Source organism: Pseudorasbora parva, chromosome 12 (assembly GCF_024679245.1).
Source record: "Pseudorasbora parva isolate DD20220531a chromosome 12, ASM2467924v1, whole genome shotgun sequence".
NCBI classification, from domain to species: domain Eukaryota; kingdom Metazoa; phylum Chordata; class Actinopteri; order Cypriniformes; family Gobionidae; genus Pseudorasbora; species Pseudorasbora parva.
Window position 1 is genome coordinate 12242726 of NC_090183.1, and position 27250 is coordinate 12269975.

The following is a 27250-nucleotide window of genomic DNA, read 5'->3' on the forward strand; positions in this document are numbered from 1 at the left end:
ATGACAAATGCTGAACAGTTAGTTAATGCGTTCATGACCTCAAGGCTAGATTATTGTAGTGCTCTACTGGGTGGTTGCCCTGCTTGTTTAATAAATAAACTGCAGCTGGTCCAAAACACAGCAGCTCCAGGAACCAGGAAGTATGACCATATTAGCCCAGTTCTGTAAACACTGTATTGGCTCCCTATTAAACATCATATAAATGTTAAAATCTTGCTTGTTACTTACAAAGCACTAAATATGTTTGCTTCCCAGTACTTCAACAAGATTTTAACGCTCTATACTCCATCACGTTTATTGTTGTCTTAAAATGCTGGCCAGTTGATGATACCAAGAATATCAATATCAACTTTTGGCAGTTGAGCCTTCCTATTTAGCACCTAAACTCTGGAACGGTCTTCCTAGCATTGTTCGGGAAGCAGACACACTCCACCAGTTTAAATATAGACTAAAAACACATCTCTTTACTATGGCATTGATACACATAGAACATTATCAATTTATATAATCTGAATCAATGAATTGATTGTTCGGCTGCATTAACTAAGTCTGCTGGAACCAGAACACTTTCCATGACACCTCATTGCATCATAAAAAGTATAAAAAGATCATAAGAATCATAAAAAGAATGGCATAGTCCGTCTGTTTATCCCGAGGTTTACTGTAGTCTGCCAGATCAATGATCAGATGGTGGACCTGCGCCTATATGATCACAACGCAGCTCTGAAGTGTGTGCAGAGACCGTGTCAACTAGACTATCCCCTGCAGTCCTCCCACCCTTCCCTTCCCCTCTGTACACATATGCACACATACGTAGTCAAACCGAGTCAAACGTGCTTGCCTATGGCTAAACATGTAATGCTTGCATATGTTTTTTAGGGTGCTCCATTGTCTTGGTCCATCTACCAAAACTATCAAATATTTTTTTCTTTTAGGCTGAAACATTGCCCTTTAAATGTATGAAACTTACTATGCAGTTGTCATAGGTATAGATAGGTACAGTTTATGATAGTTTTTGACTTTAATGTATGAACAATAGTACAGAAATGAAACAATTTATGACTGCAACATCAAAATAATGACTGTCCTCCTGCTTTCTAATGTCATTTCACATATCTAGATATAAAGTTATGACATACTTTGTCACAGAAACATAAATGCCATCACTTGTATAGATTCTCACCAGCAACACACATTTACATACATAAAATATACAATTAGGGAGATTGCACACTTCAGTAAACATGAAGGTACTTAAATCTTTCTGTAGATTGAAAATTAAGTGACCCCATTGTAAATTCCAGAGATTGTCCTGATTTTCTCCTTAGCTAGCTCTCAAAACGTAACGGTGGTGTATGATCATTTTTAGGTTTGTAAACATGGCTTGTATTGCTTTGTTACAAGGCCATATAGTCTTGCCATAAAGACAAGGATCAAGTAGCATTAAAATCCCAGTCAGAAGTGTTTTGCAGCACTTGTGTCGACAGCATATTTCAGTGTTTCAGTTACCATTTTAACATAATTAATGTAACTATAATAATTAGTGCAGATTAAGAGTTCTGTGTCATTTGCTCTGTTCCAAAAGCATCCTTGACATCTTGAAACCCCTAAATGACTCATAAGAGATGCAGCAACTAGGGTTCTGCATAGGAGACTCAACTTGCAATAGACTAAAAGTGTTTAACTTATGCACATAATCTGATAAAAAATAACACCCATGAATACAGTACATAGCATTTAGGATTAAACACAGGAGAGTTTTTAATTCGTCTCACCCTCTTGGACTTATTTTTTTCACTGAGCTTTTAATTCTGGGATTGCCTTTCCACAAAAAAAAAACATATGTAATGCTGCCTTAAAGTGGGCAAAAATTAGGTGTCTTAGGAGGCAGCATAACCACATTGCTCATCTATGATGACTTAAAATGTTCATTTGGCTTTGGAACAGAGCAAGTGTGTGTAAAGTTCAAAGGCTGTTGAATGTGCATATATGAGATGAAGAGTTCTGTGCTTTTTGCATGCCATGCATAGTAATTCAAGAAGTACAACACATACTGATACATAAATCAGTCTATTTATATCTTGCTTTGGCTTGCGTGACACCACAAAGATTCACTGAGCACATCATTCCTTTGATACAATATCACAGGGAGCTGGAAGCAATACAGATGTGTCACATGTGGTGAGACAATGTTTATCTGAAGCCATGTCCTGAAAGCAAGGCCACACCTTTCTGTCTTTTGCCACACCCACAAACAGGAGCCAATGATCCCACTGCCCATACACCAGTGAGTGTACCTGTCAATCAAAGGAAGGATTCACCCACAGGCCCAGTGAGAGATTCAGAAGATCCACTAAGAACAAAGTGGAAAGAAAGAAAAAAAAGTTAAGGGAGCAAAAAAGAACAGGAAAATACCTATTATGCCCTTTTTCAAAGTCTTAGTTTTGATTTTTGGGGTTTACTAGAATAGTTTTTATGCTTGAATAATCAAAAATACATTATTTAAAAAAAAAAAATTACATTGTTGCAGCACCTCTCTTCCCAGTCTAGCAGTAACAACCTGGCTTGTCTGGAATCACATGCTCTCTTACGTATCTGCCATTCACAAATCCTGTCCTGTAGCGTGTAGCCTCACTGGATATTAAAGTGTCTATTGTATGCATGCTTCAGAATCTTGGCTGAAGTTCTCTTTTAAAAGTACTGTGTGTGAATTCAAACATACTCCTTTTGTCACATACTGTTTTTCACATACATATACAGGTCCTTCTCAAAAAATTAGCGTATTGTGATAAAGTTCATTATTTTCCATAATGTAATGATAAAAATAAAACTTTCATATATTTTAGATTCATTGCACTCCAACTGAAATATTTCAGGTCTTTTATTGTTTTAATACTGATGATTTTGGCATACAGCTTATGAAAACCCCAAATTCCTATCTCAAAAAATTAGCATATCATGAAAAGGTTCTCTAAACGAGCTATTAACCTAATCATCTGAATCAACTAATTAACTCTAAACACCTGCAAAAGATTCCTGAGGCTTTTAAAAACTCCCAGCCTGGTTCATTACTCAAAACCGCAATCATGGGTAAGACTGCCGACCTGACTGCTGTCCAGAAGGCCATTATTGACACCCTCAAGCGAGAGGGTAAGACACAGAAAGAAATTTCTGAACGAATAGGCTGTTCCCAGAGTGCTGCATCAAGGCACCTCAGTGGGAAGTCTGTGGGAAGAGAAAGTGTGGCAAAAAACGCTGCACAAAGAGGAGAGGTGACCGGACCCTGAGGAAGATTGTGGAGAAGGACCGATTCCAGACCTTGGGGGACCTGCGGAAGCAGTGGACTGAGTCTGGAGTCGAAACATCCAGAGCCACCGTGCACAGGCGTGTGTAGGAAATGGGCTACAGGTGCCGAATTCCTCAGGTCAAGCCACTTTTGGGCTACAGAGAAGCAGCACTGGACTGTTGCTCAGTGGTCCAAAGTACTTTTTTCAGATGAAAGCAAATTTTGCATGTCATTCGGAAATCAAGGTGCCAGAGTCGGGAGGAAGACTGGGGAGAAGGAAATGCCAAAATGCCTGAAGTCCAGTGTCAAGTACCCACAGTCAGTGATTGTCTGGGGTGCCATGTCAGCTGCTGGTGTTGGTCCACTGTGTTTTATCAAGGGCAGGGTCAATGCAGCTAGCTATCAGGAGATTTTGGAGCACTTCATGCTTCCATCTGCTGAAAATCTTTATGGAGATGAAGATTTCGTTTTTCAGCACGACCTGGCACCTGCTCACAGTGCCAAAACCACTGGTAAATGGTTTACTGACCATGGTATTACTGTGCTCAATTGGCCTGCCAACTCTCCTGACCTGAACCCCTTAGAGAATCTGTGGGATATTGTGAAGAGAAAGTTGAGAGACGCAAGACCCAACACTCTGGATGAGCTTAAGGCCGCTATCGAAGCATCCTGGGCCTCCATAACACCTCAGCAGTGCCACAGGCTGATCGCCTCCATGCCACGCCGCATTGAAGCAGTCATTTCTGCAAAAGGATTCCCGACCAAGTATTGAGAGCATAACTGAACATAATTATTTGAAGGTTGACTTTTTTGTATTAAAAACTGTAAGGGACCAAGCAAGCCAAAGCACAAGGAACACCAGCTTTTGAATGAAAAAGCGGGTCTTTATTTTAACCCAAAAAGCATAACTTTACAAACTCATAATTTCCATATAACAAAACAACAACCAAAAAGAAAAGACAAACCAAACAGATGAGAAAGAAACAAACTAAAACAACAACCACTCAACTGAACAAAGAAACTGCTTATAAAGGAAAAGATGGGCCCATTACAAATTAAGAGGAAAACCAATAAACTTTACATTTAACATTAAACATCAAATGAATCAAAATTTAACTCAAAGAAAGAAATATATTCAATCAAGATCAAGGAAAGCAAAATTCAATCAAATATCATAAATATACAACTAAATAAATCAATACATAAAGAAATCAAATTTTCTTTCTCCCCCGGGCAACCTCGGCAAATGGTAGATCCGGGCAGAACCAAATGGCTTAAATTCTGTTTCAACCAGACCTCTAATTTCTGTTGCACCAGGATGCTGCTGGAGCGGACCACGTTTTGAAGTCACCACACCACGGGTAAACTTAAACTCAAAATAGAAATAAATGTAAATAACAAATACAACGTAACTAATTTGTGTGCACTACAAATCAGTAACAATGTATGTCAATGTGTTGTAAAATGTAAACAAATGCCAACTTAATAAAAAGATTAATGACTATTGTCTGTCTTGTGATTATTTTTATACTGAAATAACTGATTGCAAAAGATTAATCTTAAATGAATAAATGTGGTTTGTATTGTGTGTGTTTGTGAGGTTGTGTGTGTGTGTTACCACTCTTTTGTGGCCACCACTCAGGCCCTCACATTTCCTCCCTCTTCAAGAATCTCGCCCGTAGAGCGAGATAGATAGTCAGCAGTAACGTTGACTTTACCAGGCACATGTTGAATCTTGAATCGGAATGGCTGCATAGCAAGATACCATCTCGTAATTCTTCCATTAGTATCCTTCATCCTCTCCAACCACTGCAATGCTTTATGGTCAGTCTCCAAAGTAAACTCACGGCCCAGTAGATAATATCGCAAGGAATCCAAGGTCCACTTTATGGCTAGACACTCCTTTTCTACTGTTGAATAACGTACCTCTCTCGGAAACAGTTTACGGCTGATGTAAGCAACTGGTCTTCTGTTCTCTGATGGTCCTTGCAATAGGACAGCTCCTAGTCCCCTCTCAGAGGCATCAGTCTGTACTATGAAAGGTCTACTGAAGTCAGGATTGTGAAGCACACTGTCAGCTGTCAAAGCTCCCTGGATGTCCTTGAAGGCACTCAGTCTCTCCTCAGTCCACTGCAGCTTATTTGGACAACGTGCCCCCACCATGTCAGTTAGTGGCGCAGCCCTGCTGGAAAAGTTAGGGACAAAGCGATGGTAAAATCCAGCCATACCCAAAAAAGATCGCAAGTCCTTACGTGTCTGAGGCAACACACAGTTTTCCAAGGCTTGGACTTTCTTCACCTGTGGTCGCACAACACCCTGGCCAATGACATAACCCAGGTAGTCAGTCTCTTGTTTTGCCACAGCACACTTTTTGGGGTTGATGGTGAGGCCAGCCTTCTGAAGACGGTGCAAGACTTCCTGAAGATGCTGGACATGTTCCTGCCAGGTATTACTGTAAACAACAATATCGTCAAGATAGGCAGCAGCAAAGGGTAAACCATGTAATACTTGGTCTATTAACCTCTGGAAAGTTGCCACGGCCCCATGCAGGCCAAACGGTAACACCTTAAAATGGAACAGCCCTCTTTGAGTTCTGAACGCAGTCAAGGGTCGTGACGACTGAGTCAACGGAATTTGCCAGTACCCTTTAGATAGGTCCATTGTTGTCAGGTATTTGGATTGGCCCAACCGATCAATTAAGTCACTTATGCGAGGAGTTGGGTAGGAGTCAAATTGAGATACTGAGTTCAGGTATCGAAAATCAATGCAGAACCTAATAGTCCCATCTTTCTTTGGCACAAGGACTATGGGATGACACCACTCACTATTTGAAGGCTCAATAATGCCCAAACGGAGCATAAGGTCTACCTCTTCCTGCAAAATCACCTGGAATCGCTCAGGTATCCTATAGCTCTGTCTTTTCACAACAGCATCTGGTTTCAGGATAACATCATGCTCAATCAAGTTGGTAAATCCAGGATATTCGGAAAATACTTTTGATGTAAAAAGAGATTGTACCTCTGACCGCTGGGACTCCATTAGATGGTCAAGCCCGATGTTTCCTGGAACTGGCTGTGGCAGATACTGCTCGTCCGATTCATCCTCTTCAACGCAGCGTACCATCAGTGCTTGTGCCCTTTCAGGACGGGGTACCCACTCCTTCAATAGGTTAACATGCAAGACTCGACTTGAATGATCTTGACCAGGCATACAGACTTCATAGGTTGTAGGACCCAGGCGTTTCTTGATTTCATAAGGACCCTGCCATTTAGCTAACAGTTTACTCTCCTGACTGGGCAACATGACAAGTACCTTTTTCCCAACCTCTAGATTTCTCTCTCGAGCCCGAGGGTCATACCAGTTCTTCTGCTGTTCCCTGGTTTCTGCCAAATGATTCTGAGCCAATGTGGTCATCTTCTGCAACCGCTCCCTCATTTCTAAAACATAGGAGACAACACTCGTAGGCTCTTTCCTCTCAGGACTTCCTTCCCAGACCTCCCGGAGCAGACCCAATGGGCCCCTGACATCACGGCCATACAATAGCTCGAAAGGTGAGAAACCTGTGGAAGCCTGAGGGACCTCCCGATATGCAAACAGGAGATAGGGCAACCACTGATCCCAGTCTCGACCCGTCTCAGCTACAAACTTTCTTAACATCTGCTTCAAAGTCTGGTTGAATCGCTCAGTCAGGCCATCCGTTTGAGGATGGTAGGGGGTAGTACGGAGACTCTTAATTCCTAAGAGCTGGTAGACCTGTTTCAACAAGGTAGACATGAAGTTAGTGCCCTGGTCGGTAAGAATTTCTGCAGGAAACCCAACCCTGGAGAATAACTGAATCAAGGAAGTAGCTACAGGTTTCGCTTTCACAGATCGTAATGGAAATACCTCTGGGTATCTGGTGGCATAGTCTGTTATCACCAGCATGAAGCGGTTCCCAGAGCGACTCCTCTCCACAGGACCAACGACGTCCATTCCAAGCCTCTCAAATAGAGTACCAATAATAGGAAGTGGTTGTAGCGGTGCTTTTAATGGACGCTGCAGGGAAACCTTTTGACAAACAGGACAACTTTTACAAAATTGGGCCACTTCTACTTTCAATCCAGGCCAGAAAAAATACTTTTTGATTCTTGCAGTGGTCTTGTTTTTCCCTAGGTGGCCAGCCCACGGAATTGAGTGACTCAGATGTAACACCATCTCCCGAACACACTGCGGAACCACCAGTTGTTTCTGGGCCCCAATTTCTCGATAGAGTAGACCATTCGTAATCACATATCTGGCTGTATTGTCGTCTTGAGGCTTCTCTTTCACCTCTGCAGCTTTAGCAAAGCACTCCGCGAGACTGGAATCTTCCTGCTGCCTCTGCAAGTTCACAGGTAAGTTAGAGGTCATATTTTCAGACACCGTATGAGAAGCATACTTTACCCTCTCTTGTCTCTTTTCACTTCTAGACTTTTTCCTCTTCGGCACCCTGGCCTCAATCTCCGCTTCGAAGAAAGGTAAGGTACTTAATGTGTGTTCAATCTCCTTTGACTGATTTGCCTTTGCTCTGGTTGTCACCATGTGACATGGTCGCATTGGGTGCAACAACTCCAGCAGCACTGGTATATCTCGACCCAGAATCACAGGAAAAGACAGGTTATCAGCCACCCCCACCTCCACCAGGTAAGTCTGATCCAAGGTTATTATAGTTTTGCTTTTTGAAATTAGTTTTTATTTTATTATCGTTTTCAATTTTGCTACAAATTTCAGTTTAGTTTTAGTTAGTTTTACAAATGGTTTTGCTAGTTTTAGTTTAGTTTTTATTTTGCAAATACATTTCTATTTAGTTTTTATTTATTTAGTTTCAGTTTTAGTTTTAGTAATTATAGTTTAGCAGAGTTAGCATAATGAAGTGTAGAGACCAAAAAAAGGTTTTTAATTTCAGCTAAGTTGAATGTTTGCACAGATTAGAGTTTAATCTTACTAAACATCCTAAAGTGAAATCACTTGATAAACGAGCATTATTGTTTAAACCCAGGAAGGTCTTACAAAACCTGCATAAAGTTGGGTCTTCACCTTTGAGCAAAAAAGCTTGAGTCAAACTATGACCTATACAAACAACGATCTGGAGATTAAAAATGAAATAAGTTATATTTTGATATTAAAAAATTATATTTGATATTTTTGACATAGATCCTCTGAGTATTAGCCTATCTTAAAGAACAAAATAAATGCAAAGTAAAATATAAAAGTAAAAATTATAAATTCCAGACAAACTCATTCATAACAAAGATGAAATATTGTTAAACAATTAAAAGCTTATTTTAATTTCTTCAGTAGAACAATGTAGGCTAGCAGTGTAAGACCACAGCTAAAGTCATCTGAATACAGCCACCACAGTGTTGTGTGTGTGTGTGTGTGTGTGTGTGTGTGTGTGTGTGGTGCTATAATTGTAAAGGGGGCCAATGTCTTCACTTATCTAGTAAAATATTATGATAACTGACTAATAAGGACATTTGACTGGTCTTCACAAGTTAAAAAGGCTTATAAATCGGCCAAAACATGTTTTTATTTAAATCTATTGTTTTGCACGTTCTTGGGATGGGGAGGTTTAGGGAGAGGGGTTGGGTTAGGGGATATAAAATATCATTAACCTGATATAAAATCAATGGAAGTCCATGCAATGTCCTCACTTATATAGTGAAACAAACGTGTGTGTGTGTGTGTGTGTGTGTGTGTGTGTGTGTGTGTGTGTGTGTGTGTGTGTATCCTGGTATTCCCTACTTTGTGGGGAAATGTCTCCACACAGATAATATAATATAATGTAAATGATTATGATAACACCTTTGAGCCTGTCAATATAATGCAAACATGAAATCTCAAACGTACAGTAGGCTAGTACTTGCTACTATAGTTGCTGACTTTTGTGCCTGCGTCTCTCGTCGTGTAAGAAACGGCATTCTAAAACAGTGAGCTTAAGTTAAAAGAAGTTCAACGTGCATCTCATTACCTTGTGTTATTTCCCATTTCACTGCCACGGACGCGTTGATTCTTTGTGAACTGCCGTTTAGCGATGTGTTGCCTGTCTGCACGCGTCCGTCACTCAGATCACTTCACGCGCAGTAGCGCAATATACAGACACTCCCTCGACCGCCACAGTCAGATTTTCCACCACATTAAAGAGAGCTTATTAATAACGAAAACGAATATTTATTTTTGCTAATTATTATTTTATTTCAGTTAGTTTTTTAGAAAGAGTAGTTAGTTTCGTTTAGTTTTAGTTTTTTATTTATTCAGATTTTTTAATTTTATTTCAGTTTACGAAAATGTTTTTTGACCAATAGTTTTAGTCTTAGTTTCAGTTTTCGTTTACGAAAATAACCTTGGTCTGATCTTCTATTTTAACATACACCTTGGCGGTAGGTAGCATCCTCTCATCTCCATGTACACAGCAAATAGGTAGTTTGTTCACTGTACTGATCAAAGAGGGTGATATAAACTCTCTTCTTACCAGAGTCTGGTCACTTCCAGTGTCAATCAAAGCAGTCAATTTCTCACCATTTACCTCCACATTTGCAGTTCTCAAAGAGCTTGGTGACTTTGTTACATGCCTACTAGGTATAAAGCATAGCTGTGTCAGCTGCGTGGATATCTTTGGACAATTTGGTTTAGTGTGTCCTTCTTGACCACACAGATAACATATGGGAGGTTGTTTAGGAGCAAAATTGAATTTGGCTGAAGTGGGTTTTCCCCTGTAGGGCTTACCAGACCCCTCCACCTTCCTTTGTTGAAAGTGCACCACGTCAGGAGAACGGAAGTCTTTAACAGGTTTCCAAGCCCACGGCTTATTCTTTCCTCTGGCTGCAACAAACACATCTGCCAAATTCGCTGCTTCTGCTGCTGTTTTGGGATCCCTTTCCCGAATCCACACCTGGAGTTCAGGGGACAGCATTTTAAGATATTGCTCCAAAATGATGATTTCACTCACCTCCTCGACTGTTTTTGTCCTAGGCTGGATCCACTTGCCAAAGAGTTCTTTGAGACGGTTGTAGAGCTCCTTTGGACTCTCAGTTGGATCTACTGTTGAGGAACGGAACTTTTGTCGATAAGTTTCAGCATTAACATCATATTTCTTTAAAATGGCATACTTCACTTGGTCATAATCAGTAGACTCGTTCAGATCCATATTGACATAAGCTGCTCTTGCTTTACCAGTCAGCAAAGGGATTAAATGCCAAACCCAATCAGTTTTAGTCCACCTACAAGCCACAGCAATCCTTTCAAAAGTAACAATGAAGTGCTCTATATCATCAGTGTCACTCAACTTCTCCAATCGAGGTACCTGAGATAATGGTGGGCCACTATTGTCCTGATTAAAACTTTGCTGATGAGCTGAAGCCACGGAGTGTCCATCAGAATCTGAAGGATCCCTATCAGGCCTTTCCTGGGCCTCCCGGCCACCATCAGATATGCGAACATTAGGAGAGGTGCGTGCTTGAACCTCCATTTGCAAAAGACTGAACTGGTGCTGGAGAGCCTTAAAACGCTGTTCTTGATCCACCTGCTCCTGCTGTCTTGCAGTCTCCCGGCCTTCCGTCCTGGCCATATGGGCTCGGAGCAGACTGGCTAACTCAGTCACTGAAACTTCTCCTGTTGCCTTGCCTCCTTCAGCTCCTTCTGCCACATCCTGGTCCTCCTCACCTCTTTCTTCCTCTTGCTGGAAGGGTGGAGCCTTGGGCATACTTTTCTTTAAGGCACGACTCATAATAACAGGAGAAAAAAACACAGCCACGAGGGGCAAAAAGAAAACAAACCAGCTTAGTGTCCTTGACTGACTGGAAACATCCCACCGCTGCCACCATATGTAAGGGACCAAGCAAGCCAAAGCACAAGGAACACCAGCTTTTGAATGAAAAAGCGGGTCTTTATTTTAACCCAAAAAGCATAACTTTACAAACTCATAATTTCCATATAACAAAACAACAACCAAAAAGAAAAGACAAACCAAACAGATGAGAAAGAAACAAACTAAAACAACAACCACTCAACTGAACAAAGAAACTGCTTATAAAGGAAAAGATGGGCCCATTACAAATTAAGAGGAAAACCAATAAACTTTACATTTAACATTAAACATCAAATGAATCAAAATTTAACTCAAAGAAAGAAATATATTCAATCAAGATCAAGGAAAGCAAAATTCAATCAAATATCATAAATATACAACTAAATAAATCAATACATAAAGAAATCAAATTTTCTTTCTCCCCCGGGCAACCTCGGCAAATGGTAGATCCGGGCAGAACCAAATGGCTTAAATTCTGTTTCAACCAGACCTCTAATTTCTGTTGCACCAGGATGCTGCTGGAGCGGACCACGTTTTGAAGTCACCACACCACGGGTAAACTTAAACTCAAAATAGAAATAAATGTAAATAACAAATACAACGTAACTAATTTGTGTGCACTACAAATCAGTAACAATGTATGTCAATGTGTTGTAAAATGTAAACAAATGCCAACTTAATAAAAAGATTAATGACTATTGTCTGTCTTGTGATTATTTTTATACTGAAATAACTGATTGCAAAAGATTAATCTTAAATGAATAAATGTGGTTTGTATTGTGTGTGTTTGTGAGGTTGTGTGTGTGTGTTACCACTCTTTTGTGGCCACCACTCAGGCCCTCACAAAAACACTTTTCTTTTATTGGTCGGATGAAATGTGCTAATTTTTTAAAATAGGAATTTTGGGTTTTCATGAGCTGTATCATCAGTATTAATACAATAAAAGACCTGAAATATTTCAGTTGGTGTGCAATGAATCTAAAATATATGAAAGTTTAATTTTTATCATTACATTATGGAAAATAATTAACTTTATCACAATATGCTAATTTTTTTAGAAGGACCTGTAGTAGGAAAGTATGCAATTTTGATGCAGCCTTTGATTAGTTCTTGTTTCCATGAAGCCCATCCTTCTAAAAAGTGCAGTGTGCTCTTATTGGTCAGCTGGACCAGTGTGTTGTGATTGTCAGCCACTTCAGGCATGTTTCAGAGAGGTCATGTCCTTTACTATAATCGCAATATATATTACTATATAATAATATTACTATAAGCGCATTTCAACACACTACTAATGCGACTCAATAAGGCCTCACCCCTTTGGAATATTGTGATGTGTACATGCCTGGAAGAAAACTTTAGGATATGCAATTTCTGAGTGGCTAGCAATAGCAAGCTAGCTTTGAAAGCATAACATCCCACCCTCCCTTTAGAGCGCTCTCCAAAGCCACGTGGTGATAGCGTCGCCATAGAAACGCATACATCCGAATCTGTGAACAGCTCCGGTTAGAACGTCATGGGATATATCTCCATCTCGTTATTACAGTTACGACATGGTGTGAATGCAGCATTAGCTTGTATTGGTCCAGGAGGAACTGTAAAAGATGGCTGCTGTTTATTTTTGGCGAAAGTCGGTGACAGTCTGCCTACAACTCTGCGTAGCCTCAACACGCTGTTGACATGCGATGTCTGCGCGATCAGGGTGCGCAGAGGTATGGAAATACATGTGTTGGACAGGTACACTGTAAATATCTTTTTAGAGGGTGGAACATTGTATCATTGCATTCCTGAGACTTATACAGAAGATATCTGTACACGTTTTACTATTTAGACCATTTCTATTATTGATTGCCATAAGAATGTAAAGAGAATTTTAACCATTGTAACAAAAAGTGTTTATGAAACAAATTGCCTACCATACCTTTAAGACTACATTCGAGGCAATTCAAAGAGTTCAGAAACAGTGCTTAGTGATTTAGAGAATAAAGGCCCGTTCACACCAAGAACAGTAACTAGTATAAAGATAACTATATTAGCATCCACATCATAATAACAATGTCTTTAATTTAAGAGTGCACTGCAGTTTTGTTGTCTGCTTGAGCTTCATAAAGCAGAATAGATTCTGATTGGCTGTCCATGTCTTTAATCGCTGGAAAAAATAATTCCGAAAGTGATTCCAATGTTTACAATATACAATGTAATATCGTTTCTCAGTGCCAGTTAAAGTTGTAGTGTGGACTCTACTATTCTTTAACATTTAAAACGATTTTTAGAACTATATCTTTATCTTTATTGTTATCATAATTGAATGTGAACCCTTTTGAGTCGACTTTATGCTTTGTAACTTTGCAGATCTTATTCATGTTGAAACAGCAACATTATACATTAAAGGTGCCCTAGAATGATTTGAAACAATATGTTAAATTGTTCTCTAATATCTAAATAGAGGGTATGTGGCTTATTTAAGGTCAAAAATTGTCCAGACACAGTTTTACAGGTCCATTTACAACCCTAGAAAGTGTCCCTAAGATGTAATGCTCTGTTTTTGCCTTATTTGGAAGATCATGAATATTAATGTTGAGTTCTGCTCTGATTGGCTGTTTCACTCCACTGCTGCTCAATGACAGCTAACACATCTATACCATCCGTCATGGCAATGATTTTACAATGATAGCTTCTCAACTTTGAATAACGAACTGAACTGGGTAGCGCGTAAATATGTTGTTTACAGTAAGCTTATAGTTTGACAGTAGAGTACGGACTTAAAAGTCGATTTTTTTAACCAAACAAAGTAATGTAGAAGTCACTCAAAATAGTCAGTGTCATGTTTACTACTCACCGGCTGCAAAATAATCATACTTCAGTTCTCAAAAATATATATTTATTTAACAAATTGACTAAGCCTTGTCAAATGACTATCGTTTCAACTTAGATGGTGAAGAAGGTGACGTTAGCTACAATGATCGGATAGCCGATCTTTAAGCAACTAAACAGTAGAAGTAAACGTAGTTAATTTCTGAGTTATGTGTTAATGATGAAATATAGGCTACTTTAGATTTCAATCCGTCAAAAGGGATCGACGTATGTATCTACTGTTGTATTTTATGACAACACTGGCAGGAAATATATTAACCTGTGTCATTTGACAAACTGTTATGTGTGCTACATGGAGTTTCTAATTGTTACTTTATCATTTGCGTTAGATCTAGACAACACAGGATATTATCGTAATGTTGTCTTACTAAGAAACTTTCAATTTAATCGACAGTCAATAAGTGGATAAAATCACTACTTACTGCTTGCAAGAATATGGTTGAAATCGGCCCTTTCTTCAGTATCAGACGCTGTGCAAATCCTGCTATATTGCCCTTAGGTTAGAAAAACTCTCTGCAGTGAAATGGGCCGAGCAATCGAAACAACTTTGAATTACTTTGTTGCGGTATCCGATTGTAAATAAACATCAGACATGACTGTTGACATTCTTTATCTGTGGGAAGGCTACGAAAAGTCCTCACATCCCCTGCACAGCCTGGAACATGACATTTATTTCCATGATCTGCCGTTTTCGCTATCCTCGCGTGACGCTTGTTTATCTGCTGCACTGATAATTCAGATGCGCAGTTCTGCCTGAAAATGCACATGGACTGACATGCAAATGTTGGGGGCATACATATTAAGGATCTCAGTGATTGCGTCACAGTTTCCGTTATGTTGAAAATAGCCTGTTTTTCCGTAGTGTTTCTGACAAACAAGATTTACATATGAAGGAGGAGGCAATGGTGTTTGAGACTCACTGTATGTGATGTCCATGTACTAAACTCTTGTTATTTAACTATGGCAAGGTTAAATAAATTTTTCATTCTAGGGCATCTTTAAAGAAAGTTGAAAAAGTAAAAAGAATATTATAGGCCATATAAAACACTCATATCCCATGTAGTTCAATGTAGAAAGAGACAAATGAAGCTTGATCAAATGGAATTCAAGCGTAATTCAGGCAGACCACTGATCGCTAAACGGTATCAGCTGACGCTCAGCTGATTTGCTACTCCACCTACTCTAATCAACTATACTATTTAAGCTCATTCAAACTCATGTTCCCCATTCTGTCGCATAGACATTTACACCCACCTCCACCCCTTCACCTCCTAGTATCTTCATTATCGAGTATTGGATTCTGTGTAGAACTCTATTGATACCATTGTATCTTTTTCTGTAATATGTGCTAAGAAACTTTTGGTTATTATGAAGGCTGGGGGATTATGTTTCAAGGATGTATCTCAAGCTGTCTAGTATGGCAGCTCGAGCATCTTTGAGCCTAAGCCTTTTGCCAAATCAAAGATTGTCAATAGATTTAATTCTCAAAGTGGTCCTGACTGAACAATAAATAAGCCCATTATATGTTGATTCGGTGAACTTGATTCTACCAAGTGCAACATGTTCCTGAATCAACATCTTTTTTGATCCTAGAACAACATTTCAATCAACCAATCAATCAGATTTGAGGGACAAGTTTACAGTTTGTGTAAGTTTAGGCTAGGTTAGGTGATTCTACATCAATGTTGTTCAAAGTTATGGGTAGGGTTAGGTTTAGGTAGGGATTTAAATTTATCAGTTATAAAATGTAATGATACATGTTTGCTGGATTTTTTTAAACATGTATCTTAAAAATACCCACATTACCCAATCATTTTCAGTCCCTAATTTACTATGAGTAAAAATGGCCAAAAAATAAACTAATCATAATATATGTGTTTGTTATTAACAACTAGAAAATGTGGTATATGTAAAAATTGAAGAAACTAAGAAAGGTACAATAGAAAACACTCCAATAACGTGAACATCCATAGTTAAAAATACTACACTGCACCGATGCTCCCTGAAAAGATCAGTTATTTCACATACTCACCCTCTATTGCGAACAATATCCTGCACGCACTGATCTTTGTGGTATCTTACAAACTGTGTACAGGTCAGTCGTATTTCCTCAGGAACAGCATCAGAATCAGGGCTTTCATCCTGACCAAAACCACACAGAGTAGCCAGCCTACAAACACACAAAGAAGCTGCTGAAACTACACCCAAAAGAAATCATAAATAAATCATAAATAACACAAACATGGTCACCTCTTTTTGAATGGAAGAATAATCAGGTGCTCATCCAACCCAAATATTCCAAAGGAAACAAAACCCTGATGGAGAAAAAGCATATTTAAAATTGTTATAGCAACTCTTCCCATGTATTTAAGTTTGCATTGAGAGTTGTTTTCACCTGTCCATAATTGGCTACAGCACAAAAGAACTGCAGCTCGAGGTAAAGTCGCCCTGGATCTGCATTGAACAACCACCACAGGCAGCTGGACAGGTTCTGGAAAGACAAAATCCCAAATGTAAAAGAGATCATTTATAGTGCTCATTAAAAAAGAGATCATTAATAAGAGTATAATTTACAATGCTTCATGTAGATGCATGTGTATGCGCATGTGTTTATGAGTGTATGTCTTTCTCATACAGTATGTGGAGTGGACATACAGCCAACATGCTGACAATGAGAAGCAAGCAGAGGAGCACATGTCGAGCTATCTGTCTCTCCTCCTGCGCATGCCTGGAGCTTGACGCCTCGCTCAGGAACATCCCTAGAACAGAAACACGCTCTCTTAAACTTCCAGATGAAACTTGGTGATCTGACAAACAGTATTTAATGACTTGATAAGCATTAGGATGAAATAAAAAATATTTCAACCTGCTGAAGGCACCGGCGAGTCATTAAGATGTCCGACTATCATATCTGGGATGGGTTCACTGCAGCCAACATCTGTCAACAAATTAGAAGTTACACTATAATATATAAATATAAAAAGAACTTGGGTTAAGGGATGTCGTTAAAGGGATAGTTCACGCAAATATGAAAATTGTCATAATATACTCCTCCTTATGTTGTCTTTCATTTTATATGAACAATAAAACTATAATTCATGTGTCTATATAACACAAAGAAGGTATTTTGGAATATGCATCAGTGCTTTTTGACCATACAACGACAGTGTTGTTTTGAGCCCCATATACACTGACAAAAAGTTGAATTTTTAGAATAATTTTTTAATGTTTTTTGTACACAAACTCAAACAGATTTGGAATGACAAAAGGGTGAGTAAATGCAAGTATTTTTGGGTGACCTAAACCTTCTGGGATTCTTCAAAGGGTTAGTTCACCCCAAAAAAATTGGAATTCTGTCATCAATTACTCACCCTCGTGTCCCTCCATTGAAAGTATATTCACCCAAAACTCTTACGCTTCAAAACATATTTATAAAATGCTGTACCTGTGCATGTTCGTTGATCAATGTTCATATGTGAATAAAAGCCTAAATTAAATCTGTTCATATGTGAATAAAAGCCTAAATTAAATCTGTTCATATATATAAATATATATATAAAATTTACAATCTACCTGTGTTGGTGTAGGTTTGATCTAGCTCAGATGAGTTCTGGATCTCTGGCTGAGGATGTCTTACATCTTCTGCTGTGCCTGTCATGGAGTTTTGAACTAGGGCCTGATAGCTCTGCTCCTCCTGGGCCCCTCGGCTCAAACTCAACAAAGACAGACCACCCAGAACGATGCTGCAGCCTAGAACTATCACAGTACACACAATCTGAAGAGAAAGGGACAGTTGGTGGGGTGGTGGGTTTTGGACAAATTGTGACAAGAGTTGTGATGTGTTGTGTAAACGCAGTCAAAAAAACAGCCTACCTGTCCCTTGCCGTAAAAGAAGGCAGAGTCTGTGTTGTCATTCATTCTTTGTCCTATCATGAGCAGCCCTCCCACAATAAGAAAAGGTATTCTAAGAAAACAAAAGTAAAACAAAAGGCGTTTTCTCCAATAAATATGGAATCCAGTATAATCTGCTGTTAATTTAATTTAGAAAATAAAAATATTGATTTATTTTGGAATAATAAACACACTAGCATGCATGCACACACACTCACTCATGCACAGGCCTATATACTTACCCCCATCCAAAGATGATGAAAACTACGGGTTTCACTTTCAAGTTTTCATTTCTGCCCAATAAAGTAAGAGCGAATGCCAAAAGACCTATAACACAATATCTACATAACTGCTAAACACCGCTACAACTGCACAACACAAAGGAGATGTATCACAATCTAAAATTTACACAATGAAAATAATCCTTATCCATCAAGTATTGTTTACTGTAAGTAAGTGTTTGATGATTTGTTACCTGTCCACATGTAGGTACTGTAAAGAGACCCATAAAGTAGTGTAAATGTGAGAATTTGGTCAGACACTTTCCCCTGCTTCAGCACAAACTTCCACAAGATCATCGACACACACGCTAGGAGCTGCAAAAGAGGAAATATATGTTACATATATGTAGAAAATATATGTTTACATTTTCTGAAGAAATACATGTTAAATCTACTTGCTGGTTGCCAGGGCATTGCTTTGCGGCTGCTAAGGTGTTCTGAGCGTGTTTTATTGTGTCATTTTCAGTTGAGTAGGGGAGTTGCTAGGACAATGCTAAGTCAAAGGATCCCACCACACGAGATATGACTTGGGTCCCGCATTCAGTGTATGTCTATGAAAATTTGACAGTAAACATTTGCTTTACTTTTAGTAATAGCACTCTTCTCAATAACCCACGTGATTGGAGGCATCATTCATGTCTGTAGCATAGCGTGGAAACAAGCGTAAGTTTAATGCACTGAAGTTTAATTCTTAGGGGTAATGGGTTTTGAAAAAGTATCACTGATTAAATAAATAAAGAGAGAGGTGAAGAAACAGGGAGGTAAAGGCAATTAAGTGAAAGAATTATGGAAATGTATGCCTTTGTGCAAGATTACTTACCTGCGCTAAGAACAGATTTGTGGCAAACATATGTGGCAGTCTCTTAAACTTCTTACTAAGTAGCATGACAGCAAGGGTCCAAACCTGCAATACACAGAGAGAGAGAGAGAGAGAGAGAGAGAGAGAGAGAAAGAGAGAGAGAGAGAGAGAGAGAGAGAAAGAGAGAGAGAGAGAGAGAGAGAGAGAGAGAGAGAGAGAGAGAGAGAGAGAGAGAGAGAGAGAGAGAGAGAGAGAGAATCCAGAATCTGTAACTCATTGTTTCTCGGATAAAATATTTTAAAAAGCCTTTGATATAGAACCTTTGATTTCTAATCCTCTTAAAATTCTTATGCATGTTCTCTAGTGAACCACACAAGACAGGGAGACAGGATAAACTAGAACAGAACAGAACAGAACAGAACAGAACAGAACAGAACAGAACAGAACAGAACAGAACAGAACAGAACAGAACAGAACAGAACAGAACAGAACAGAACAGAACAGAATAGAATAGAAAAGGTCCAGGCCTGAATAGAATTGAACAGAAATAATATAGAAAATAATAATAATAGCAGTACAATGTGACTAACCAGAATAATCAAGGTTTTTCGTATATTTTTTTATTGCTACGTGGCAAACAAGTTACCAGTAGGTTCAGTAGATTCTCAGAAAACAAATGAGACCCAGCATTCATGATATGCACGCTCTTAAGGCTGTGCAATTGGGCAATTAGTTGAATTAGTTGAAAAGTTCAAAAAAAGTTTAGTGTGTTCAAAAAAATAGCAGTGTGGCATTCAATCACTGAGGTCATCAATTTTGTGAAGAAACAGGTGTGAATCAGGTGGCCCCTATTTAAGGATGAAGCCAACACTTGTTGAACGTGCATTTGAAAGCTGAGGAAAATGGGTCGTTCAAGACATTGTTCAGAAGAACAGCGTACTTTGATTAAAAAGTTGATTAGAGAGGGGAAAACCTATAAAGAGGTGCAAAAAATGATAGGCTGTTCAGCTAAAATGATCTCCAATGCCTTAAAATGGAGAGCAAAACCAGAGAGACGTGGAAGAAAACGGAAGACAACCATCAAAATGGATAGAAGAATAACCAGAATGGCAAAGGCTCAGCCAATGATCACCTCCAGGATGATCAGAGACAGTCTGGAGTTACCTGTAAGTACTGTGACAGTTAGAAGACGTCTGTGTGAAGCTAATCTATTTTCAAGAATCCCCCGCAAAGTCCCCCTGTTAAAAAAAAGGCATGTGCAGAAGAGGTTACAATTTGCCAAAGAACACATCAACTGGCCTAAAGAGAAATGGAGGAACATTTTGTGGACTGATGAGAGTAAAATTGTTCTTTTTGGGTCCAAGGGCCACAGGCAGTTTGTGAGACGACCCCCAAACTCTGAATTCAAGCCACAGAACACAGTGAAGACAGTGAAGCATGGAGGTGCAAGCATCATGATATGGGCATGTTTCTCCTACTATGGTGTTGAGCCTATTTATCGCATACCAGGGATCATGGATCAGTTTGCATATGTTAAAATACTTGAAGAGGTCATGTTGCCCTATGCTGAAGAGGACATGCCCTTGAAATGGTTGTTTCAACAAGACAATGACCCAAAACACACTAGTAAACGGGCAAAGTCTTGGTTCCAAACCAACAAAATTAATGTTATGGAGTGGCCAGCCCAATCTCCAGACCTTAATCCAATTGAGAACTTGTGGGGTGATATCAAAAATGCTGTTTCTGAAGCAAAACCAAGAAATGTGAATGAATTGTGGAATGTTGTTAAAGAATCATGGAGTGGAATAACAGCTGAGAGGTGCCACAAGTTGGTTGACTCCATGCCACACAGATGTCAAGCAGTTTTAAAAAACTGTGGTCATACAACTAAATATTAGTTTAGTGATTCACAGGATTGCTAAATCCCAGAAAAAAAAAATGTTTGTACAAAATAGTTTTGAGTTTGTACACTCAAAGGTAGACACTGCTATTTTTTTGAACACACCCCTTTCAACTAATTGCCCAATTGCACAGCCTTAAGAGCGTGCATATCATGAATGCTGGGTCTTGTTTGTTTTCTGACAATCTACTGAACCTACTGGTAACTTGTTTGCCACGTAGCAATAAAAAATATACTAAAAACCTTGATTATTCTGGTTAGTCACATTGTACTGCTATTATTTTGAACAAGACTGTATTAACAGAACAGAATAGAAGATTGAAAATAGGATTCTGAAATCCACTGCTGCTTCAATATATATATCCTAATTAAATTCATTATCAAAACCTTAATCAATATTTATTTTCCTATATTATTATGATTTTTCCAGTTATGATTTTATTTAATCAAGAGGACCACTGATTATTTTCTTGTTTTCTAAAGTGTGTATTTGATCTCTGAGTGGTGACTGAGGGTCTCGTCTAGGGATGTGTGATGCGTCACTAAACACTTGATAGCCACAAGGTGCTGTGTGATTGGATTTTGGAGGTCTCACACACCCCTGACATGCCAGGACTGCAATAACAGTATTTGCTCGCCCGACATCCAGATATGAAATATAGATTTGTCTTTCATTTAATTTATTATATTTTAAATTTTCTTTTACTGAATCACTAAAGAATAGGGATGAATATTGCCTGTGATTATGCCTGTCCCTCTCACTGAGAGAAAGCACATGTTATCAGTATGTTGTGGGCTAGAACTGGAGCTTAATCAGCCCCAACCTTGGAGAGGCTGTGTATCTGTATATGTGCACAATATTCTGTGTTACAGATCAGTGTTGAGAATGGACATTCTAAGAGATGGATGGACTGCCGCCTGCTCCACACCTGTAAGGTCACTACAGGCCTAATTCCTTGCAGTAATGGCATGAATACACCTTGAAAACACTGTAACTGTTGGGGCAATTGTTTGTATGACAGGATGGGTAGAGAGGGAGCGGCCTACAAACTCCTCGTGAGACTTGAAGCTGGTTTCTGATGATGAAACTCAAAACTATTCTTAAGTAACGTTTTCTTTAATTAATTTCACTCCTGACTCTTGGTCTTCATTTTTCACTACTGGTCTTGGGTCATAAACTGTTAACCGCTAACAATATAATAAAATAGTATAAAGTCAAAAGTAAACCACACAAGACATGGGACAGGAGAGAACCTTAATAGAATAGAATAGAATAGAATAGAATAGAATAGAATAGAATAGGAAAAAGAAGTGAACAGACAAAAGAAAAGTGAAGAGAAGAGAAGAGAAGAGAAGAGAAGAGAAGAGAGGAGAGGAGAGGAGAGGAGAGGAGAGGAGAGGAGAGGAGAGGAGAGGAGAGGAGAGGAGAGGAGAGGAGAGGAGAGGAGAGGAGAGGAGAGGAGAGGAGAGGAGAGGAGAGGAGAGGAGAGGAGACGAGACGAGACGAGACGAGACGAGACGAGACGAGACGAGACGAGACGAGACGAGACGAGACGAGACGAGACGAGACGAGACGAGACGAGACGAGACGAGACGAGACGAGAAGAGAAGAGAAGAGAAGAGAAGAGAAGAGAAGAGAAGAGAAGAGAAGAGAAGAGAAGAGAAGAGAAGAGAAGAGAAGAGAAGAGAAGAGAAGAGAAGAGAAGAGAAGAGATCTAATGGAATAAGTCTTTATTTTCTCACTTCTAATTCACTCTAAGAAAATGTTCTTAAACAAATCAACCCAAACACACTCACCAGGGCTATTAGGCTGACAATGCTGATGTTAAAGCTGACATCCTGTAGCTCCGCCACCAGGGATGTGGCCTCCAACCATGGGATGGTCAGTAACCATGCCGACACATACATGATGGGCGCTGACAGGAAGGTGCTAATGACCATACCAGAAGTCACCTACCACACACAAAACACTTGTTCTTATCTCTGTTGACCAAACGTTTAATAGCAATGACTGAGTCTAGGTGATATTCACAGAAATATATTCATAGCTTACCACCTCCAGCTCCATGTTGTACTGGGCAGCATAGATGGCCACGCTTGGAGCGGTGGGAAAGACTCCATAAAGAAAAGCATAATCAGACAGGCTAGAGTGATTCACAGAACTGGAATTACTAGCATCCAACAGCTCCACCATGTCCTTACACATCAACGGCATAACTAGCCTGGAAAACACAAACATACAGTCATAGATCTACCTAAATTTCCTGAATCAGCACTTCCTGAGTTACTTCACCCCAAAACAATTAAAAAATAATGACGCTTCAAAAAGTTCCTTAAAGCTACACTGTGTGATACTTTCCCTCATCTAGCGGTGAAAAGGTATATGACCATCCAGTGAATAATAGTTTCTGTTCCTCTCAATTCTGATTTCATTTTAACTCCTTACGGTGGTCGATTTAGTCCAAGATTAACATGGCAATCCCCCTCTTCACATTCGACACGGTGCCATCGAGTGTTAAAATGCAAAAGGCGAAGCTTGAATTTATGGATATGTCCCTCTTTGGCTAATGTACTTTTAAGATGGAGGGGCAACATGGCGGCCGGCATTCGAACCCCTCACCCGTATGTATTTTCAATGGCATATTGTAAACTTACGAGAATATTTTATTACTTGAAAGAAGTAAATATACATTAATGAGCACATATATTTTTGAAAGAACTAAGTGTTTTTAGCTGAGAATAAACTTAAAAAGTTACACAATCTAGCTTTAAGAAATCAACTCAAATCAATTGAAATGTTTAGTTAAAATTTTCCAAAACAACAGCTCTGGCTCAAACGTGCTGTGTAACACGAAAATGAACGTCATTGGTTCTCAAACATACTTGAGCTTCCGTTTACCATATCTGATTTGTGCGCATTGATGAATGTTTATATGTGAATAAAACCCTGAATAAAACCCTGTCAGAGTGGTAGTTGTATAGCTGTCAAAAGAGGGACAGAAATATCTCAAGAGTTTGGGTTTGGGTTTCAAAGATAAAAGGTCTTACAGGTTTAGAACGACATGAAGGTGTGTAAATGATGACAGAATTTTCTTTTCTTTTCTTTCTCAGATTATTAAACTAAATATGATGCATAGTTGTCAGTCATATTTTTGTCAATTAAATTAATAACACTGCTGATGATAAGTATGACACATTGGTCTGATGGTGATTGCAATAACTGGCATAATCATGACCTCATAAACCAGCTAGTGTGGAGTTCAACACTACAACCTTTGGTTAAAGCTGCACTATGTAATTTTTCCGTCCGCTAGAGGGCGCCTATTCAAAACAAAGGTGTAGTCTGATGACGGCAAGTTTAAGCAGAATCTTGGGACATATCCTTGCGAGCAGCGGGACTTTTATTATGACGGGACACAGTTGCAGGCACCAGGAGAGGTAACGCAGCTCTCTTTATCATATTAGATACATTTAAGTGTGTTTAAAATGATGTTATGACGTTACTCTGTGCCTTCGCTCAGCGTGACACTTGTTCGACACTGCTAAGAGTAAAGCGTTTCTGCCAAATAAAACACGGAACTGAGGGTAACACGATATGACGCAAATGCCCTCAGACGTCCCGGCTCCTTGGTTAAAATAGCAATTTTCTCACAATTTTCAAATAGTTGGAAACATTTGGGGTATTGTAAGAACTCAACTGAACAAAATATATAACACTGGCATAGTGGTTTTGGGATATTTTACTGCAAAAATACTACATAGTGCACCTTTCAGCAGCTAAGTCCTTTAACCACTATGCCATAACACCTGCATACAACTCTCACTCACAGTTTGGCAGTGATGAGCAGGATGAGGGAAACCCCAGTGGTACGTGTGAGTTTACCCATCTGTCCCACCATGTTCAGGCCCAGATAAAAGAGTGCCGTCGCTCCGAAAGAGTTTGCCAGTCCGTCAACAAACTCTCCAAGTAAAACAGGGACATGTCCACCAAACAGGAAATGAGAGATAATTCCGACAATAACCATGAAGACAATTGGGTTCTTCAAAACCTGAAAAGATAGAAAAGGGGAGAATAATGTGAAAAAAGGCTGACATCAACAGGAACTTCTGGATAAAGATAATAATTTTTCACACCTGCAGTATAACAGTACATATCACATGCAGTTTGCTGTATCTGCGGTCATTGGTTTGTCTCAGTCTCTGGATCTCACATAAAGCAAAACCCACAGGGTTCAGCAGCATCAGAGACACAGGAGCCACCAAATATATATACTGCACGTACTCTGGGTGCGTACTCCTGTACAACGCATCCACTGTATGGGGAATATGATCTTATGATTAATGAAATATTACAATGTTTTTGTACAGAACTGTCTGCATGTGAATTTTAGATGTATGTGTGTGTGAGGGGATCCTCACCTATAGGATATCCCAATGCAAAGTCATTACTCTGAGTGGCAAAGATAGCAAACAGCCCTGCTTTACTGAATTTGCTCTCAGGATTTGCCACCAACAACGTCAGCACACACACCAGCAGGAACACGCACACTTTTGCAATCAGAACGCTCCATAGAAACGACCAGACGATGTGCTCAAACTGCAGCTGCACCATGTTCTTGAAAAGCAGGGCAGGAAGTGCGAAGCACGACACAAAGCTGCCCAGCCCTTTGACCTGTCCCACGCTGATGATGTCACTGCGACCCGCCGCATATCCGCACAGAATGATGCCGAAACACTCCAGCAGAGCCGGGAAAAGTTTATTGATAGACATGGCAGGTGCTCCAATAGGGCTGTGGGTGATGTTGAGGCCATGAATGGTGACATATTGGCCCTCCATGATGAGGAGGATGACAGTGACCTCTGAGACGATCTAATGGTGCAGATCAGAAAGCTAGGAATAAAAAAAAGAGGAGATAAAGACATGTCAAAAAACTTCAGTGAGGGCTTAACCATGTGGAGCAGTTATATGATGGATAGATGCACTTTATGGACTTCAAAACAGAAACAGCCATTCAATGCCATTATAAAGCTTGGAAGAGCCAGGACATTTTTTAATGTAAAGCCGATTGTATTAGTCTGAAAAATAAAGTCATATACAACTAGGATGGCATGAGGGTGAGCAAATCATGGGCTAATTTTCATATTTGGGTGAACTATCCCTTTAATAGTCTTTGATTTTATATTGCAGTGGTTATTGTTTTTCTAGCATATTAAATGTTTGGCAACTTCTAACCATAATGATAGTGTGTCACTTTTAATTTCTAAAACAACCATCTAGGAAGACACATTATGGCCATATTCCATAATGACAATGTCAAGATGTAAATAGGCAAATGCTTAAGAGTCTATGGTTGGATGATTATTGCATCTACTTCACTATATGCCACTATTTTCCAGCAGAAGTGTGTTTATGAATTTATAAATTATACCAATTATATTATATTACTATATTATACGCTGCTTGGTCAAAAAAGTTGCATATTGTGTTTGGCAACATTTCTTCTAAACCTAATGATAGAGTGTAGCTTTTAATTTCTAAAACAACCATGTAGGAAGATATTATGGCCATATTCTAGAATGACAATGTCAAGATGCATCAGGCTCAAGCTGTGAAAGAATGTTTGGCATAATTTTACATTTATACAAATGCCAAATAACATTCTAGAAACATACGAATCAAGCATTTGCCTAGAAATGTTTCGACTTTATGTTTTATTATAAACAATAAAATAATTACTGAAACTGAAGCAACTAAAATAGGCTATAGCCAAATTCAAGTAAAGTTAACATATACAATTATATATCAATTATGAAATTCAATAATTATATAATAAAGCAGAATATATTATTATGTGATGATTACAACAACAAATTATTATTTTTATTTTTAAATGAGCAGGAAAAAATCTGGACACTGACGAAATATAATATAAAATTAACATTTTTAAAGCTAGAAAAAAATAGTTATTTCTTATGATAAACAGGCCATTGAATGCACAGTCAAATAGCTACAGTTGACATCTGTAGTACTATAAAGGTTTCAGTCTTACCTTGCGAAGAAAACAACCGAGATATAACGGTGGTCGATGACCTACCATGTGTTCATGTGTCGAGATGTTCAAGACATGGATTGCATATCATATATAAGAAAAGCACACCCGACACATCTATGTTTTCACTCTGCTCACAGATTCTCGAGAGCTTTGGCTCTCCGTTACTTTCTATGTCAAATCACTCAATGACTGACGCGTGAGTCCGCCTATGACGTCCGTCAAACCCCGCCTTATCACGCCTGTTCATGTCGCCGATTGGTGGAAATGTAGACAATATTCTGTTGGTCACGAAACATTCGCATGTGATTGGCCACCGTCATGCGCGCTAGTGGATGGGCGTCATA

General features: G+C 39.2%; 1 protein-coding gene across 3 annotated transcripts; it reads right to left on the reverse strand.

Annotated features, from left to right (window-relative positions):
- Positions 1 to 864: 864 nt before the first annotated feature.
- On the reverse strand, positions 865 to 27085 carry gpr155b (G protein-coupled receptor 155b). 3 transcript variants are annotated; one of them, XM_067459147.1, is made up of 17 exons: positions 26949 to 27085; positions 25273 to 25744; positions 24988 to 25166; positions 24682 to 24902; positions 22907 to 23075; positions 22651 to 22806; positions 18975 to 19058; positions 18349 to 18469; positions 18116 to 18200; positions 17856 to 17946; positions 17556 to 17757; positions 16849 to 16920; positions 16638 to 16741; positions 16378 to 16473; positions 16233 to 16297; positions 16015 to 16152; positions 865 to 2353 (listed from the first exon to the last, which is right to left on the reverse strand). In XM_067459147.1, the coding sequence occupies exons 2-17, from the start codon at positions 25688 to 25690 to the stop codon at positions 2305 to 2307; spliced, it is 2250 nt and encodes a 749-aa protein (XP_067315248.1). In that variant the 5' UTR covers positions 25691 to 25744; positions 26949 to 27085; the 3' UTR covers positions 865 to 2304. The 3 variants fall into 3 exon arrangements, with proteins under 3 accessions (XP_067315248.1, XP_067315249.1, XP_067315247.1); XM_067459148.1 differs by having other exon boundaries at positions 22910 to 23075; positions 26904 to 27083; XM_067459146.1 differs by having other exon boundaries at positions 26904 to 27083.
- Between the last annotated feature and the right edge of the window lie 165 nt (positions 27086 to 27250).